We start from the raw sequence: 19,352 nt of genomic DNA, 5'->3' as shown, positions 1-19,352 counted from the left end.
AGGGAAGAAAAACTGAGCCAGTTTCCATTAAGACTGTATGATACTAATCCAGATGTTTACCATTTACAGAAACCAATACACTAAATGGAAAAACAGTCTTAACACTGTAGAGAACTTCTAATAAAAAGTAACTACAATTTTCACAGCTGTTTTTCGCAAATATACATTTTAGCTTTAATATGTAGTTTATCACACATTTTATTTGTCTCTGTGCTAACCTACCTGTTCTGCAGATGTCATGGAAGACACGAAGTAGCATAGTCTTGGTAATGCGACCAGTCCTCCTCACAGAGTTGTCCAGTTTGGACAGGGCTGAGTCAAACTGCTGAGCCTGCTTGGACTGCACTCCAGAGCTCGCCTCATCCTTCTGCTCCCTGGCTACGGCATAGTTGCGCACACAGCCTACTGTGTAGGGTGACAAACGACTGAGGAGGAACAAACAAAGAGTGAGGAGCAGAGATGAGTGGATGAAGAAGAGAGAAACATTCTGTAACTTCTCAGTTTGGGATCAATAAAGTACATCTTTCTAGATAATATCCGTATGTGTGTGAATGAAAGCATGGGGAAATGACAGTTCATCAACATGCATCCAACAGTTTGAAGTTTTTTGTGTTTTGTTTTGTTTTTTTTAAATGAAACTCACACAATAAGGCCTGGTCATCATCAGCAGTGACACATTTATCAACCGACATATGTTTATGAGGGCAGATTAAGAAAAGTTTTTCTTGGATTTGAAATAAACGCAGCAACTAACTTAAATAACTATGGCAGCACTTCCTTGAGTCAAAAACTGATTGTGCTGCTCATCCTTTCATCTTGATCAGTCATAACAGGCAAATATACAGAATATTAATCTGGGGTTATAGCACAGACATGTCTTCACGAAGTTTATATTTTAATCTGGCTTGATAGTAATGGAATCACAGACAATACTATAGTTGTGCTCATAATATCTATCTATCTATCTATCTATCTATCTATCTATCTATCTATCTATCTATCTACCTGATGTGACTAAAACCTTAATCTAGGCCTATCTTTGGAAACTCCAACATATCTTTTTTTTTTTTTTTTACCAGTTTAGGTGTGCCAGCAGTTTTTTGCAGACTTTTACTATTCGATGTCTCACCTGGAGCATCTCTGGACAGACAATAGGAAAACTGTTCTGAGTGTTGAATGACCTTGACTTAAAGAGACCCCAAGTTAAAGTTAAAGTGCTATCGACTGATCAGTATCCTCATTGGCATTGTACCTGAAATGCTAGAAGATAAAATAATTAGGAATATTTTTCACACAGTGATAAAGAATTATTTCCACTGAAATGCCTGTAGCTAACAGCTAACACAATATGTAATAAAGCCAGAACAAGATAATTAAATACACGTGTGACAGGAGTGCTTACTACAGTTTTTGTTCTAATTCAGATATGAAGGTATAGGCTTAATATGGAGGTTGGACTTCACATTGAGCTTGAGTTACACAAGATGTGATCACTAGCTGAAATCACAGGCCTTTATCTTTTAAAAACCACTACACGACACACGTTTTAAACAAACAGACACACTACAAGGCAAAGCAACTGATTTAACAAGAAGGTCGCGTAAGTGTAAAAACGTGTATGCTTCTGGTTGTCATTGACCCTCAATGACATCTTTGCATCACGCATGATTAGCAGCTACACAGGCTAACAGGCTACGTGATACCTGGGCGCATTTTCCACAGCAGGGCCGATGTGACGCGAACAAACTCCGGTTCTTCTGATGCCGAGTGTTCCGCTGTACAGTCGGCTGAGTGGCAGTCCATTTCTTTTGGTCCCTGTGATTTGGAGTAAGCCCGAAGGCGTAAACTTAAGTAACCGGGCTGATCTCAAGAGCGCAGCCATGTTTTCTGTCGCAGCGTGGAAGGACATCCGCACCACGTGACCGGTCTAACAAAACACCGCGAGAACACACGTTTCCTGGCACTCAGTTGGGAAGTATCCAGTCCAGACCCTTCACTTAGATAAAAACTAAAAATTACACACTGAATATACTCTGCATTTCAACGTAAAGATATAGTGAATGTTGCATTGTACTGTTGTAGGTATTTATAGTTGAGATCATTTTAATTACTTCATAAATTTATTTAATCTACAGCAAAGCAACCATATGCTTGTGTCCTCGCTGGCCTGTGAGCCACAGGTGACTCGAAAAAAATCCACTTTAAATAAGCTCAAAAAACAACCCAAGTTTTACCTTTGTGACAATGCATTTTCCACCTATTTCAAGATGTTTTATAAACCTTACATAAAAGTATAATTTTAAGCCCAACCATACAGAGGTACTTGAATATTTACCTCTGTAGGTGCAGTGGAAATTGCAGAATATTAGTAAGAGTACAAATATCTTAGACTACTTGAGTTATTGTACTTCATCACTCTCTACCACTTCAATATCTATTTCTCTATAAATCCAATATTTGCATCAGAGACTTGTGTATGTACTTAGCAAAAACTATTTCTTATGTAAATATAAAAACATAAAATGAAAAAAAAAAGAACATTTTGTACTGACGTTACTCTCTTGCTTAAAACTTTTTTAAAATGCTGTATCTAGACATAACATGCACAAAACCTTCAAAAATAATTTCTTGAAAATGTTCTATAACCTTTACCTTTCAATATGAAATGTCTTGTGGAATCAGCACAATGCTATACATATTTGTGGAAAATTAAATCAGTTGAATCTTTAAGGTTAACATTTTTCCCCTATTATGAACTTGAAAAGCCAAAATTGTCATGGAAAACACACACACAAAAACAGTGGACACTAGACTGCTGTTAGGAAAAAGGCAGTAAAAACAATCACTTTGGTGGAGAGAAACATTTCTAAAAGATTTATTCAAATAAAGCAATTTTACAAACATTAACATGGTCCAGAAAGACTCCATTAATTGACTTCTTGAATCAGTTTACTGTCTGCTTTCCTCTTGTCTTTCTTTATGCTCTCTTCGACTACAATTTTTGCCTTCTCCATTGTGGTTCTTTCATGCTCTCTTTTACTGTGTTCATTCCACAACTCAATAGCCATTATGTGAATATTATGGCCACTCTCCAACACCCAGGCCTGAAAAAACTCACATTTTTTGCTTGCTAAGAAGTACTTCTGTCTCTTTTTCCCTTCCTCTCCTTCTTTAGATAGGGCTGCTCTGGCCTGGGAGAGCACTGAGCGGAGCTGACTCAGGGCTGAAAGGCAGTATCCTGAAGCATCCTTCCTGCTTCTGCCAGTCATGATATGAGCTACAGCCTCCACTGCTCGGGCTGGGGCATGAAGATTGTCCTTGTCAAAGTAACCCCCACTCAAAACTGCAGTTTCTCCACAGTCTAAAGCCTCTTGGATTGAGTTGAACACTCTGTTTGAGTTCAGCGCCTCAGACAGAGCTAGGATCATGTCACAGAGTTCAAACATTAGTGAGTCTGTGTCTCCATTTAACAGACACAAAGTGAAAGCATACCCAAAAAGTGCATTTACCAATGAAAAACCTACCAAAGGAGAAGGGTTTGGACATAATGAACTCAGCTTTGGAATTTTTGCAGAAATTGCAGGCACTCCTGAGACTGCTGAATCTTGAATGCAGTTGCTCTTTTCCTTTCTGTTCCCACTTTTAGTCTTTTTTACTTTTCTGGCTGGTTGATCAGGAGCCACTGCTGGTAATATTTTTAATTCACTGTCATTGTCCTTTTCATCCATATTTGATGAAGGACCTCTCTCTAGTTTGTTCATCTCTTCCTCAAGCACCTCCACCAGTTCCCTACTTCCTTCATCATGTTCCTCCCACCATGGTTTCCACAGAGGAACAAGCCCACCAAAAGCTCCATCCTTCATCAGACTCATAAACTTTTCTTTCTCCTTGTTGTTAAGAAGTTCCCAGAGTTCCTCTTCTGAAAGTGTATCCAGATCCAGTCCAGAGAGACGCTCAGCCAAGTCCACCTCCCCTATTGCTTCGTCAGGTTGGTCATCTCCACCCAGTAGCTCATTTTCTTCATCCTGTCCTCCTCCAATCTTCTCAAGCTGTCTCAGAATTGTCTCAATTTCTGTTACATCCTCTTCTCCAGATTGTTGTAGCTCTGCTAGCCTTGATAAGAGCTCTACAACCTGTACTTTCTCCTTTACCTCTCCTTCCTCTCCCTCAGATTCATCTGACAAAACACCTTCTTCTCTTAACAAACTTTCCATTCCCCCATATGTTCCTTCTGCTTTCTGTCTGAGTCCTACCAGGATTTCCTGCATTTTCTTTCTGCCCTCAGCCTCAGTTTTCCCCATTTCCTTCAGCTCCTGTAGAACAGACTCCTTGTAAAACTCTTCTGAGCACACAGAGTGATCTGGGCTTTGGTAGCATGCCAAGCCACAGTAAGGCAGGTTGCATCGAGGACATGTGTAGCGGGAGGGTTTAGATTTACACAGCATACAGACTGTACTACTCCTGCTGTTATCTGTAGTCTCTGTTTCTTGGACCCCGGCTGGAGTAAGTAACCCCTCTTCTCCTCCTCTGGACGGCAGCACTATCCCATCTCTAGTCACAGGGTCGGGCTCTGTGTCTATCCACTCTTCCTTTGGACCAATGTCAGTTAAGAGACTCCTCACAGACGGAGGAAGTCTCCGTCTAAATACTGGATTCATTCAAAGAAGGCGAAGAACCACGTTGAAGCAAAAAGAAGTCGGACGTGGGATATGTCACAGGTTAACCTAAGAATCAAACAGATGGTCAGTACATCTGCGCTATATCATTTATTGTAATAAAAGCTACTCGCTGTTAGTGCGTGAATTTGACATATCGAAATGCTAACATTAGCCACAAACACAAACAACACACTCAGCACATTGGACGAAACGACGAACAGCATTAAACAAGCTTCTAAATGACTTTTGTATTCGCTGAGAATATAATAATGTTCAGTTAAAGCAATACATACTAGTATATAAACTGTCGCTTTACATACTTTGCAGTTATTTGAGCCACACCAACGTTTCATGGATGTCGTCCCTTTTTGATGACGCTAGTCCGCCGTCAGCAGGCGCTTCTCACTTTTTCTTTTTTTCTGCAAGGATCAGCTGTATCAAAACTGAAAGCAAACTGGTGTTTTGTAAAATGTTGCACGGGTGAATACTGTATTTTAAGTTATTAGTTTACATACATACATGCATATATATATATATATATATATATATATATATATAATATATATATATATATATATATATATATATATATATATATATATATATATATAAAATTTTATTTATTTATTTATTTATCTTACCCGTTTTAATGCTCTGGGATTTAACTCTGGTTTGTTTTTGTTCATGCTGCTATTGCTGCTACTATTAGTAGTACTACTACTATTAAATATTTAATGTACTATTATTTCACTATTCGTAAAAATAATAAAGATTATTATAATTATTATCATCAAGTGCTGCACATTCACGCGCAAAAAAAGTTGTCAAGAATTGTGGATGCTAGACTGCAAACAGACAAACTTTGACAAAAACAGACAATAATATATAGATATATAATAATAAATTGACAACACAGTGTTTCTTTCTTATTCTTTTCAAGCCAACGAGACCAGTCCAGTTCCCAAGTCTATCTTATTGTTGCAATGATTTCCAACAGGATTGTCACTCACCTATGTACACAAAAATTTCTTCATGTGAACTGTTGACTCAAAAATTAGATCCATCTTCTGTATCTGTCTTGTACCAAGAGGCAGTGAGTGTTTGATCCAGATGCAGATGATGGGAATAATTAATCAGTCACACTGTAAAACCTTAAGCCCACAGAGCGATCATATATTCTGGAGGTTTAATGACAACAGTAGAATGTATGAAAAGAAGTGTACAGAAGTCTGTGTCGCCCTTCATTTGTATAATCAAGCAACCAGGAACTGATTGATCCATGAATAGACCTACTGAAAGCATATGTTAGTCTTCAACCTGATGCACCATCCCTAATCCACCACTCTGTCAGTCCTTATAAATGTTATACTAATCTATCCACATGTGTCTTTCTGACTGTGCCGTGTGTCTGCATCTCCCATGGGGCTGTTTGCTATGAAGTGATTGTCTCCCACAGAGGGTCAAGCATGGTAAAGGTCATGCAGGTGGGGAGCTGTCAGATGGCTGTCCACCCCTCGCTGGGCCAAGGGGTTCCTGTGCTGCCTGTCAGAGCCCATGGGGAAAGGATAAGAGGAAGGGGGGGTCTGAGGTTGACGTGTGCCATGCTGTCTTGGCCCCGCCCCTGGCTGCCATGCCAGCAGTCCTGGGTAGGGTGCTGCCTACTTCTTTCTTCTTTCTTTTTACCCCAGTATGCACTTTGACATGTTATTGCCCCAACACTGGATCTACAAGCTTACTTACACTATTAGCTCATGAACACTTCAAATAACTGGTTTATCCAAAATCACACTCAGGTGAGAAAGTGATACTGATTCAAACAAAAAAATATCTGTTAAAATTCATTGTTATCTCATGTTCTTTAATTTAGCTACTACAGAAAACAGAATAAATGGTCTAGTCTGTGATCTTGAAATTACAATGCCTTCCCTGCTTTAGTTTGAGTGAAAAAAAAATTGATCACATATGTGTATCTCTTTGGATTGTCAACATGGATTATTGTTCACAGATAACTGGGATCCCCTTTATCCTTTTTGTATAATATAGACTCAAGATAATTAAAGATACAGCCAATAGAGAAAAGAAAATTCTGAATTAAAAAAAATTAATAGGGTTAATAGAGACACACATTATTGGTGATATCATAAAAATATTAGAAAAATTAAAGGAAAAGCAAAATACCCAGAAAATGCACAATACAAATATACATATACACCCACCCTGCTGCAGCTCAGTAGCTCCAGTCGTGCCAGGGCTGAACATGCCCAAAAGGCAGGGTACATTTCCTGTCACCTATCAGCTGGTGGGAGAAAGCAGTATGTGTGCACGTCTGCTGTTTAAAAAAAACTATCCTGTGGGTAGTGGGTAGTCTAACATTGATGTGGACCGCTGTGTCACCTGTCAGCTCAAAAGGATCTCGCATTATGTAGGGCGACCAGAGTGGAGTCTCAGTGTGTGTGGGAGAGAGTAGTCTATCTGTCTGCCAGTCACTAGGAGGCACAAGTGTATTACACTGTCCAGCTAATTTTACTCTATTACTTCTGACTGCTACATTGACTCAGAATGAAGCTTTTTGTGTTTTAAACATCAGTCAGTTTCTTGTAATTTTTCTCACATAGGTGCAGTCTGCATCACATGTCCTCAGTTATACAAGAACAAAGAGATAAGCACGTCTGGAAAGTTTACTGTCAATATGTGATAGGTTACAGATTATATATAGATACTAATTCCTCTTTCAAATATGTAATAATCCAGCAAAATGGCTATATGTACTGTTGATATTCCAGTGCAAAGTTTGTGTACCAGAGCACACATATGACGTCCAAAACCACCAACAAATCAATGCCATGTATCCAAAGACTGTATCACTGACTGAATAAAATATAAAGTTCATTGTTTACACACATCTTTGTTACGGTGTCTTCAAACTATAAAGTAGATAAAGATAGTTTAGATACATTAGATACGTTATAGCTCTGTTTGCTAAGCTCTGTTTTTCGAGAGAAAACAGCCACAATAAAACCACAAATCACCTCAGTTTTCTGTGCAGTTTGTGTTGTCAATAGCTGCACTAAAGATCTGTTTGGAATCGTCCGAATAAGATCAGAACTTTCACTATTTATTCTGAACCATAGATCAACAAACAACTAACTTAGTAAAGATAATAACATCACATAATAACTTTATTCCTTCATAAGCCTCATAATCAAACCCAGAGGTGTAGAAGAAACACTGTGATTTTTGCATTAAACTACATTCTTTTCATTTAGAGCTATGTCCACTGGTGAAAACAACAACAGTGCTTCTACCTTTTATCACAATTGTTTCTTAGCACTTCTCATCCCATCTTGGTACTTTCTGGCACTTTGGTTAAAGGCCTGCAGAGTGGCTCACTACTCCCTCTAGTGGACAAATAAATCCGCTAATCCGTTGGTATGAGCCAATTCAGTTTGTATCTCTACAATTCAATACTACTTTTCTTGAAAATGTTTTGAAATCTGCGTCTAAGTCTTTTTGGCTCTTTCAGATTTCAGAAGAATATTCCACCTACCTTAATGTTCCATTATATTCCATCTATACATGTATGGATCATTATCTGCTGGCTATGCATTCAATATGCATGTAATTAAGTTATGTAAAGATTTTTATTAAATTGATTCTGTATCTATTATCTGACTGTCTTGTTTTTACCTGAAGCCTGAGTCTCCCTTGACTACAAAAATATACATATACTCTAAATTCACTCTTACTCACCAACACCAGTACCTTAAAATTTTTTCAGTAACTATAACTTTATTTTGTAATTTAACACAACTCTGTTCCATGTAATTACTCTTGAACTAGAGATAAGATGAGATAAATTATACAGGGTGTAAAAAAACAGCAAGATTTTAAGGAGAAAACCAGTCTCCATTTTCCTTTCCCTCTTGTCCTCTTATCCTTCATCTACTATGTCCTTTTTTCATGAATGAACCAAAAAATATGGCTCAGCTCCCACGACATGAATGCATCAATGTATTCCCTCAATAATTCATCTGTAGGATATATTATTTACCTATTATTTTCAGTATTTCACAAGGAAGGATCACTGTACCTCCACCTCCTCCTTCCTCTCTCACATCCCTTCCTGTCCTTCTTTCTGTAATTGACAACCTTTGCCAGGTCACTCAATCCATATAAACAAATCCTTTCTTTCCTCCTCAGTCCACTCTGACTTGTGGGTTCTCTCTGAGTGTGTATGTGTGTGTGCGTTGGGTGCAGTGCGGCATGTAATGTGCTAAAACACAGGTAGATGGAGCGGTAGCCTTTCAGTGACCTAAAGCGGCTGTTGACAACAGTGACAGTAGAAACAAGTAGGAATAAAAAAGAAACTTCACAGCACTTCATCCACATATCAACATCCTCTTTCTCTTCCAACGCACAGATAAGAAATGGAGGGTCCAGTATAATCCAGTGTCTTACACTAGTAATTTCATGTACCTTCATTTTTTCTGCACCATCAGTTCCATGTACTATCATTGTACACTTTCAGATTCCAGATTACTCCAGTGGTTATTCACTCTCTCGGTCCCTTTTCTGTTGTGATTTCTTGCCTGTTCCTTTCTTCTTTTCTGAAGATCCATAATTCAGTAAATGTAATCCAGTTTGGTGCCAAATACATGAAATTATGCATCGACCTATCATTAAAGTGATTATAGGATGCCATCGTCCTCGATCAGAGTGTATTTTTCAGATTTATCCTTGCACTTGTAAGTCTAGATTTTGTTGTAATTACAATTTTATTACCATTTGAGCAAAAACAGGGAGGATGGTGTATTTCCAAAATAAGCTGAAGCTCATTAAGTTTGCATTATGATGTGAAGAAAACAGCTCTAAGGTTATACTAAAAAAATGCTTGAGATATTGCCATCTTTGCCATTTAGGTGGTAAGCAAATAGTAAAAAAAGTGTGGTAAATGTTCATGAAATTGATTTGCTTCTAATCAGGAGAGAGAAATGAAAGATTTATAATAATTTTAGTAAATATGACCAGTTTTCTTAAGACTACTTTTAAGTTCAATTTGACAATGATTAGTTAATTTATGGGGAAAAAAATGCAGCCCTTTTAAAATGAGTTTTCTCTATGCTGTTTATCTGAAGCTTAATGCCACTGTTTCTCCTCCTGACTGGAGGAAACATCCTCTCTGATACTTCCATCTTTGCTTTGACTTCCCCTCCTCTCTCTCCGTCTCCATCACACCATTCCCGCAGGAGCAAACCTGAGACTGACTGTGTATCGGTATATCACCCGCCGTTGTCTGTCTAACCTCCGGCCCCGCCTCCCTTCGTCCCCACGAGAGGGAGCAGCAGATCAAGAAAAGGGGAGAGAGGGAGGATGGGGCAAAGGAGCGAAAGAGAGAAGTGTGTCTGTGTCCCAAAGGATTGGTCTCTGTCTGTCTAAATCAGGAAGTGAGAATGTGATGGGAGGGGAGACAGCACAGAAGCACCCCTTCACTGTGTGTGTGTTTGTATGGACCTTGTTGAACTGAGGTGTCATATATGTGAAGATCACAGCTTCACAATGGTGGCAACCAGAGATGACGCTCTAAATCACTGAAATGCCAGAGACAACTGTGCTGTGATATGTTGTGTGTGTGCATGTTCGTGTCAATGTGTGCACTGATGTGTGTGTCTTTTGGGATGTTGGTTGAAGATTAATACTTTACGGTCTGAAAGTGAAAATGTTATCGAGTATGTCACCTTGAAAGAAAAAGCAAGACGGCATCTCATCTTGACCCATACAACAAACACACAGGGGTTTAATGTACTTTACTCAAGTACTGAACACAGGTACAACTTTAGTGAATTTTAGTGAAGTATTTCCATATAATGCTACTTCATGCTTCTAGATGGGCCAGAAGGGTAGTCCTTTATGCTGTTTGTAAGACCAGCCCACATCGGCAGGTAAAAACAGACAACTCCCCCTTTCTACACACCAGACCATAGTCTTCAAAGATTCACAAAATTTTATCACTGGCACCAAAAACTGAAAAAAAAAAAAAAGATTCACCATACAGTTTAGCTTCTCTCAATTTTAATACAACATTCATCAGGCATGTATGTAGCTGAAAAAAACAAACAAACATGTAGCACTCACATACCTTTAAACAGCTCATTGTTATATTATTATTTTTAAAAAATATGTGACAAGTTTAACACAGTATGTTCCATCTATTTCAGACAAAAACAGAATGAAAAGTGGCACCAAAAGACTAAAAGTGCCATTAATTAACAAAACAAATCTAAGCTTTTAAGTGCATGTAGAATCTGCAGGCAGTCCTATCCCCTGACCACTGAGGCCACTTCTTTCAGCAAACCTTAGTACCTAAGGAAGCAAATTAAGACAGAATAAAGCTAGATGATCACAGAAAGCCACTATAGGGGAAAATACAAAGTACTGAAATATAGCAAAAATACTATCACTGTATAAAAGTTTGACAATAGTCAGTGTTCTGCGGTGAGGTTTAAACTGCTTGGTTTGAAACTTGATTTTCAGCTTTATTGTCCAGGTTGAAACATTTGTTCGAGAAATAATAGTAAAGCAACCCATCACATTGATGAGGTACTTAAATTCTTACATTACTTACAACATTTCAACAAGATAAATTGTATTCTGTAGTCTCTTACACTTCAGCAGTAACCCCAAACCCCTGCATAAACTGTTAGCAGATATAGGCCCATGGAACATATGTAATTGTCAGACACATGACATGCACTGAACCTCCCGCACATGCACTCAAACACGCCCAGTGATATTTCACATACTCGCTCACAGTGGATGGATTATTAGGTAGACACAGGCCCATCTTTCTATTTGTCCCCACACATAAAGCTACACAGATATAGGCCAGTACATCTCACTGTCGGCTCCACTTCCCTCTCAACACAGTCATAACAACACACTAACCGTCACCTCCTGTTTATCAGCCTCTGTCTATTTCTTTTTCTCTTATATCTATGTTTAACTCTCTCTTCTATGAGATGAGTCATGTGGAATTGTGGAGCAGATCAACAACGCAAGTGTTTCTGTAACTTGGCAGCCGACACACAGGCAAGATGATGTTATTGTACAGTGGTTATAGCCACATCATTATATCCGTATTAGCAGGGAAAACCCTTCACGCTCCAACACCTACATGCCTTCACTGCATGCTATCGCGTTAATTTGATGCCTGTACAGACTCATGCTCCATGCATGCATGTCTACCCTGTTCTACCTTGACAGATCATGCATGACACATATTCATGGCATGGACAGCATTATATGTTGATCAAATACTTTGTGCTTAGCTCATTATTCTATAACAAGAGCAAAACAGAAATAAAATTATAAGGTTGACAGGCAGTGTATAATCACCTAAGGTATAAGGAAATACATATGCGTGTATGTTCGGTATGTCTTAAACGGAATGTATCCACAGTCTGCAGCTGGGTTAGATTTTTAGTGTAGAAGTAGTGCTTATAGCTCAAAAATGTTATCAAAACTGACTGCAGCAAAGGATTAATGCTCAACGCCTTTATACCTATCGCTTTATGTATTACCAGTCTCTCCTCTCACAGTCATTTCAGTGGTTTAGAGTTGTCTTGCTTTGCCTAAATAGTATGAAACAATATGATGTGATTTTAATCCAGGTAAAAGTCATGACAAGAATAGAGTCACTAGAAAACACATGAACCCAGACACACTGTAATAGTATTTGAACACCCCAAATGTGAATTTACCTGAGGGAGGGTAAGGAAACAATAGAGGAACCGAGTAGGGACAGCGGAGCACTTGGCATTTTGAGTATGCACATAATCACACACTCTTACTGTGTTAGTGCTGACTTGAAAAGGTTGTGTGTTAGTATGTTTGACAGCGCTCAGACTCTGGCTGCGATGTTGACATTAGTGGACCAGGACACATCACCTCTGCTTTGGGAAAAGGCCTACGGTGAGCCTGCCCTTAAGCACAGCACGGGTTCCCTGTGTATATGAGTGTCTATGAATCTGTGTGTGGGTTTGTTTGGTTTTTTTTACCTAAGTTTAGATATTTTCATATGGAAAATGATCACAAGTAGCACAGAAACACCTAATTCTAAACAGTTTGCAGGTACAGATGACAGTGTTTCAGCTGGCAGGTGAAGTGCATGTGGCAACATTTTACTCATTAGGAAATGTTCACATTCACCAAACATAACATAAAAGACTGACAGATGAAATCTCCCCTTTTTTCAAGGTCTTACAGCCTTTTCTTTACAACTAAATGGCACAAAGACCTTAGATTCCTGTTTTTTCCACTTCATAGTGTTGATTTTCTCTTTGTGTGAGCCTGTTGTTGACTTCACTTTTGCAAAACCATCAGGCAACACTTCTATATCAAATTCAATCAAGTTTTATATTGTACAAATTGTCACTGTGCCACCTCTAGAGGATTGAGTGTATGGAAGAGGACAGCGAGATGCAAACAAACAAGCATGTAGATGAATAACCCACCGCTGATGTCAACAACACGCCTGTCATCATCAGGAAAAAGGCACAGGCTCTCTCAACCGTGACATGCAATTGGCACGCAGGCAAAGACGCAAGGGTTGGCATAATGATACACAGCAAACTAATGGGGAAAAGAAGTCATACATCTGATATCTGCCTCACCTTTACACATGCCAACACAAACACGCTTTCTTCAATGTATTTGTCTCCTTTACCCCTTTGTTTTACATGTCTTGGCATTTGTATGGCATCCTGGGCCTTCTGATTTTTGTGGTGTGAACTGTCAGGTACAGTATGTCATCTTACATTAGGAAGATCACTGACAGACACTGCACTCCAATGCAGGTGCCTCACCACTGTCCCACCACTGTCTAACCTCGAATTCTATGCACTTCTCAATTAGATTAGTTTTATTTTTGGGGTGTTTGGTTCTGGAGTGATTAGTAGGACACTTTTTAAGAACTGATTAAAGCTGAGGAGAAATGACACAGTGACTGCTTATTGTAGGTATTACAGATGATGCTTATTGAGGACAATGTTTAGACAAACTCGTAGTGTTGTCATGGCATGAACACCTTATTGTATTTTGCAGGTTTTGCCATAAATAAAATAAAACAAAGCAACATTAAGTGTGTTATTTAAGGTGCTCCAGAGCCGCTTCAGTGTGTTTTTCTTTCTGTTTGTCAGCTCCACTGAAGGGATAAACTGTAGTCTTCCAATGAATGTTCCTTCATTTGACATTTGGTGATCGTAGTTGAGGCACCATCTAACATACCTGTATGAAATTGAACATGATTGTTCAACCGGATTGAACCCAGGTGATGGTAAAGGCAATAGGAAATGATTCACATTATTCACATTTTATACTCATCAAACCATTTAGTAACCCCATGCGCCCTACAGATGGAGACATTATCACCGTGGAAGACACCACTTGACCACTTCATTCAGGACTTTCATTTAATTTACCATCCTTCCTTTCCTCCTCTCCCTTTGCTTTTCATTCAGACAGTATCTATACACTTTCTATCCTCTCCCTCCATCTCCAAACTTCCTTCACATCCCCTTCCTGACCTTTGACATTCATCAATCTATTCATCAGCCCTTTGGTGTCTTGTCCATCCCTGTATCTGTCTCCTGTCTAGCCTCTAGCCCCTCTCTTAATCCCAACTTCTTTCTTTTCCACGACCCTGTCACCTCTCTATCCTCGGGCGTGTTGGCTGTAGGTGGATGTAGCAGGTCTGTGACAGGGTGGAAAGGCTGTCATTCATTGTGCCCGTATATTGTGTATGTGTGTGCGAGTGCATGTGTGTGTGTGGTGAAAGGGGTGTGAAAGCAGCTGTCACGCTGTCTCAGGATCATATGCTGGCTGTCAGACATGCTGTAAAGTAACTGACATCCAACCCTCAAACAAACACGCACACACACACACACACACACACACACACACACACACACACACACACACTGTGGAATCTTGAGAAATCATAGGCTTACAAAAATTTTTTATTCAGATTGTATTGATCTATAGGATTATAGGGCAGGTGAATCTGAGCCAATGACATAGCATCAAGCTTCCATATTCACTTTCAGGTTTTCTGCAGCCTGGTGTTATATACATGGCAGTTTTTCAGTGTGTACTCCATGTACATTTATTATGTTCGTTATGTGTTCATTTTTACATGTAAGTGTGTGTTGAAGGATTTCTTTGGAGAAAGTGAAGGTTTCATTACTTTGGTTCTCATCCTCTCCAGGTATATATAGAGTGCACCATTGATTCCACATACAACACATCACCTGCTTCCCTTGTATAGCCTTGATCACATTCATCCTCTCTATCTTGTGGTTTGTTTTTTTTAACAATATATTCCCTGCTTCTTTATTGTGCTGGGTTAGTTAGACTTTTCATTCAACTTCAGATAGTGTTTCACAGTGTAGGAGGGCATTGTAATTCCATGCTATGCTGCAAAGGAAAACCTTGTACACACACACTCATTAATTTAATCATTAATTTTATTTCAGGACTGATCAAGCTGTCTATTTGGAAGACAAGGAAGAATGCTGTAAGGGTTGAGGTTCAGATGATGTGGTCCTGATGCTGACTGGAATGACGGATACTCAGCTCCATTAGCATGGAATTTAACTGAAGATTTGACGCACGATTTGTTTCTCTTCTCTTCCCCTCTCTTCTGTTCTGTTCTTTTCTTTTCTCTTCTCTTCTCATGCACATATATTTGTGTGTGTTTATGTCTGAGCATGTTTTTTTTTTCAATGACCAGTGAGACAGAGGAGGCCGGCAGGTCTCCATCGGCCACAGAGCAGCTGTCGTTTCAGGTTAGTGCAGGCGAGAGGTGGGTTAGGAGGAGGAGAAGAGGGATGAATAAGTGAAGAGGCTGCAGACTGGACTCATGTTAAATGTAAAAAGGCTAAAGGACCAGACTTCTGTTGAGCTCTATGTGTGTGTTTTTGTGTATATGAGTGTGTTAGAGATACAGCAAGAGAGAGATTGTGTGGGTATGGTTCTACATGCACTTCGTAAGACCTGCTCCCTGTCCTGCTGAGCTTCCAATTAGCACACATCACTTGAGCAGGACACACACACACACATACACACATACACTCTCATATACACAAACACACACAGAGGACCCTAGAGAGAGGCCTCAAACCTGCCTGTCAGCTGCTGTTAGATCACACTGCACTGAGCCGACACCACAACACACACAGACACACACTCACACATTCACTTAAAGGCAAACTGATATTTCAAAAAGTTAAACTGGTATCACTCAACTATGGACAACATAGAACAGACAGATTAACTAATTCTACCAACACTTTTTCAGTTTGCTTCTTTTCATGATCTTATTGTAAATTCAACAGCATCTTTCAATTAAAGTGCCACCCACACATGCCACACACTTTTCCAGATTGAATTATCATTAGATACCCTCTACTGTGTCACTTGTTTTGTCCTAGTGCATATTTTACGTTACATCATCAATAATGGACATGGACTCATTTTGTGGCAGGGAAAGAGAGGATCATAGTGTACACACACATACAAAATGTGGGTCAGGCTAGTTTAAAGGGAATCTTTAACTAACAGTCTTTAGTTTGTTACTGAGCCCATCAGTGAGCCAATGCTAATACAGCTTCACTTTCTTCAATTTTTCGACTTTTTTAATACTTACATAGGCTAAATTCATGACGCAAGACCATAACCTAATGGTATGGTACTTCATAGTTCACATTTTACTGACAAGTGTTTTAAACTTTAAGGTTAAATGACTAAAATTGTTATGTCCCACACTGCCCTCTATGAAAGTATGAAAGTATATGAGTACAGTACCCTTGTGAACTCTCTTCCTTCACTCTTACACAATTATCTCATTACTCATGCTCATCTGCTTCCAGCTTCCATTCTTCATCACATTTCCCCTCTTTCCTTGACTACCCTTTTCAAGACCCAAGAGCCTACCTGGGTCTGGTCCCAAGGGAAAGATTGATGTGGTACCATGCTAAAGGGGGAGGGAGACTCAGAAGAGTAACCAGCAGGACAAATGATGAAGATGACGATGATGAGGTAGAAGCAGGAGCTATAAGGTGGTGGCCTTTTCTTTTCTCTGCCTGCTCAGGAGGAAGATTGTCCTTGCTTTTTTAAACGATTTCTTCCAGCTGAACTGCTCTTCCAATATCAGTCAAAAAATATCACAGGGAAAAAAACAAAAATGCATGTATACCTAGAGTTCTCTGGGTCACCTTGGCATACAGCTCTCTCAGCAAATCAATCAGTTTATTGCCATTTCAGTAGCCTTTCAGGTTGTTTTTGTCACCCAGTGCTGAGCATTGCTTGAGTTGCAGTCAGATGATGTTTCTTTTCTGTGTCTGTTTAATAACTGTCTCCTCAGTACTTCAGGACTCTGATTTAGGAGGTCATTCTATACTAGCTTCTCCATTATGATTTTCCTCTATAATTCCCTTTCCTATTCTCTCCTTTACCACTATCAGCCACTAGATGGGGATGTGATACTACTGATGATGCTCCACAAACATGAATCTCGGAACCAATACTGTGAGTGCGCTCAGCAAGAGCTCTAATTGACCAACTCAGTAACAGTAAGGCCTACCTTTCTATAACTGGGAAATTGAACACCACTATAATTACGGTTAAATCTTACTGCACTGCATGGGATTCCGGGGCCTTGTATTTTTCTCACACATAATGCATTAGACTTGAGCTACTTTACTTGGAGGTAGATATGAAGGATTAAAATATGATCTCTTTGTTTTTGGTTATTTTAAATATGTTTATTCATATATATATATATATATATATATATATATATATATATATATATATATATATATATATATATATACACACACAGGGTGGGGAAGCAAAATTTACAATGAACATTTAGTTGTTTTTTTTCTCAGCAGGCACTACGTCAATTGTTTTGAAACCAAACATATATTGATGTCATAATCATACCTAACACTATTATCCATACCTTTCAGAAAATTTTGCCCATATGAGTAATCAGGAAAGCAAACGTCAAAGAGTGTATGATTTGCTGAATGCACTTGTCACACCAAAGGAGATTTAAAAAATAGTTGGAGTGTCCATAAAGACTGTTTATAATGGAAAGAAGAGAATGACTATGAGCAAAACTATTACGAGAAAGTCTGGAAGATACTATTAAAGAAGAATGGGAGAAGTTGTCACCTGAATATTTGAGGAACACTTGCACAAGTTTCAGGAAGCGTGTGAAGGCAGTTATTGAGAAAGAAGGAGGACACATAGAATAAAAACATTTTCTATTATGTAAATTTTCTTGTGGCGAAGAAATTCTCATGACTTTCAATAAACTAATTGGTCATACACTGTCTTTCAATCCCTGCCTCAAAATATTGTAAATTTTGCTTCCCCACCCTGTATGTATATATATATATATATATATATATATATATATATATATATATATATATATGTATAGTGTGTGTGTGTGTGTGTGTGTGTTTTTACAGTATTTTGTTTAAGCGTTTCTTATGTAGCTGATGTGACATTGATTCACAATTTATCTATCAATTATTTGCTGCTTGTAAGAAGAGAGGTCATTAGGCCAGTCTTATTTGCCTTACATACTGAGTATAAAGCTAAAGACAAGAAGCCTGCATCTTACTCAAGGATCAAATCTGGAAGAGGTTGTTAGTCTTGTCATCACTGCACTGTGAAGCTGCCAGGAAAACAGAGTTATGATACCTGGCCATAACTATGATCTGTACAACAAGATCTCTATCTTTTAAATATTACAGTAAAATAATAATGAAAAGAATAATTTGGTTATTTTAAAGTCAGTTTCTGATGTCGTGGAAAAATTTTATCATGACAAACTTTTTTTTACTTTCATTCTTATATAAAGCTGCCACATTAACCTGATTGTCAGACTGTCACCACCTTGATTGCAAACACCACACTGAATGATTACTGTATGTGGTGAATACACCAAAACACAACTTCACCTCCAAAACACACTCTCAGGACTTGGATTGTCAAAGCAAAGTTTTTTAGAGTGGAATGGATGTGATTTTGGTGCTGGCACAGAGAGTACTTATGAACAGGACTTACATGAAAAAGGAAGGAACAGTGAGTGAAAATGAGGAGAGAGAATATCCATGAAATACGGCAGATGAAATGAAAACATGCTGTCAGTTCAGATTAATCACTATCTAGAAATGTATAATTTTTTGTAGATATTGTCATGTAGCACGAGTGTAAGTTTTTTTTTTTTCTGAGTAATAGCTGTCTATAGAGGAAATGTAAAAAAAAAAAAAAAAAAAAGAAAGAAAAAAAAAAGTCAAAAAGTGTCCTATCTGTCAATGTTGAAGAATCCCTTGGAAATTCTACAATATAGATTCAGATCCAGGTATGGTACCAAGCTGAAATGTGCTACAGATTTTGAGTTACAGGTGTGGACAGACAGATAAAGAAATGGACAGACCTGACTGTGAAGATCAGATTTATATGAAATTGGTGCAGATTTTAGCAGAAAGCTAGGCAAAATAAGGAAAAAATGTTGTAGTCGTCATTTAATATAACACTCCCTTTACACAGAGGGTGTAAAGGAAGAAACAAGTTCTGCTTCATATAAGTGTTAGAGTTAAGACTAATATTAAAATATAT

The 19,352-nt window shown here is 38.6% G+C and overlaps 2 protein-coding genes across 4 annotated transcripts in view; both read right to left on the bottom strand.

The window, feature by feature from the left end:
* The window catches only part of lrpprc (leucine-rich pentatricopeptide repeat containing), a 67,850-nt gene extending 65,943 nt beyond the window's left edge, over positions 1 to 1,907 (bottom strand). For both annotated transcript variants that reach the window (XM_030156132.1, XM_030156133.1), the window contains exons 1-2: positions 1,704 to 1,907; positions 223 to 425 (exon numbers count right to left, since the gene is read on the bottom strand). In XM_030156132.1, the coding sequence (XP_030011992.1) occupies positions 223 to 425; positions 1,704 to 1,882 (382 nt within the window). In that variant the 5' untranslated portion in view covers positions 1,883 to 1,907. The remainder of the gene's footprint in view (positions 1 to 222; positions 426 to 1,703) is intronic.
* Positions 1,908 to 2,874: 967 nt separating this feature from the next.
* znhit2 (zinc finger, HIT-type containing 2) lies at positions 2,875 to 5,040 on the bottom strand. 2 transcript variants are annotated; one of them, XM_030156760.1, is made up of 2 exons: positions 4,979 to 5,040; positions 2,875 to 4,724 (listed from the first exon to the last, which is right to left on the bottom strand). In XM_030156760.1, exon 2 carries the CDS (start codon positions 4,656 to 4,658, stop codon positions 2,928 to 2,930), a length of 1,731 nt encoding a protein of 576 aa, XP_030012620.1. In that variant the 5' UTR covers positions 4,659 to 4,724; positions 4,979 to 5,040; the 3' UTR covers positions 2,875 to 2,927. The 2 variants fall into 2 exon arrangements, with proteins under 2 accessions (XP_030012620.1, XP_030012621.1); XM_030156761.1 differs by having other exon boundaries at positions 4,952 to 5,006.
* Positions 5,041 to 19,352: the final 14,312 nt, after the last annotated feature.

The sequence above is a fragment of the Sphaeramia orbicularis genome, chromosome 15 (genome assembly GCF_902148855.1).
Source record: "Sphaeramia orbicularis chromosome 15, fSphaOr1.1, whole genome shotgun sequence".
In the NCBI taxonomy this organism is placed as follows: Eukaryota; Metazoa; Chordata; class Actinopteri; order Kurtiformes; family Apogonidae; genus Sphaeramia; species Sphaeramia orbicularis.
Note: the sequence above shows the minus strand (reverse complement) of the source record. Positions and strands in the feature narration are given on the sequence as shown.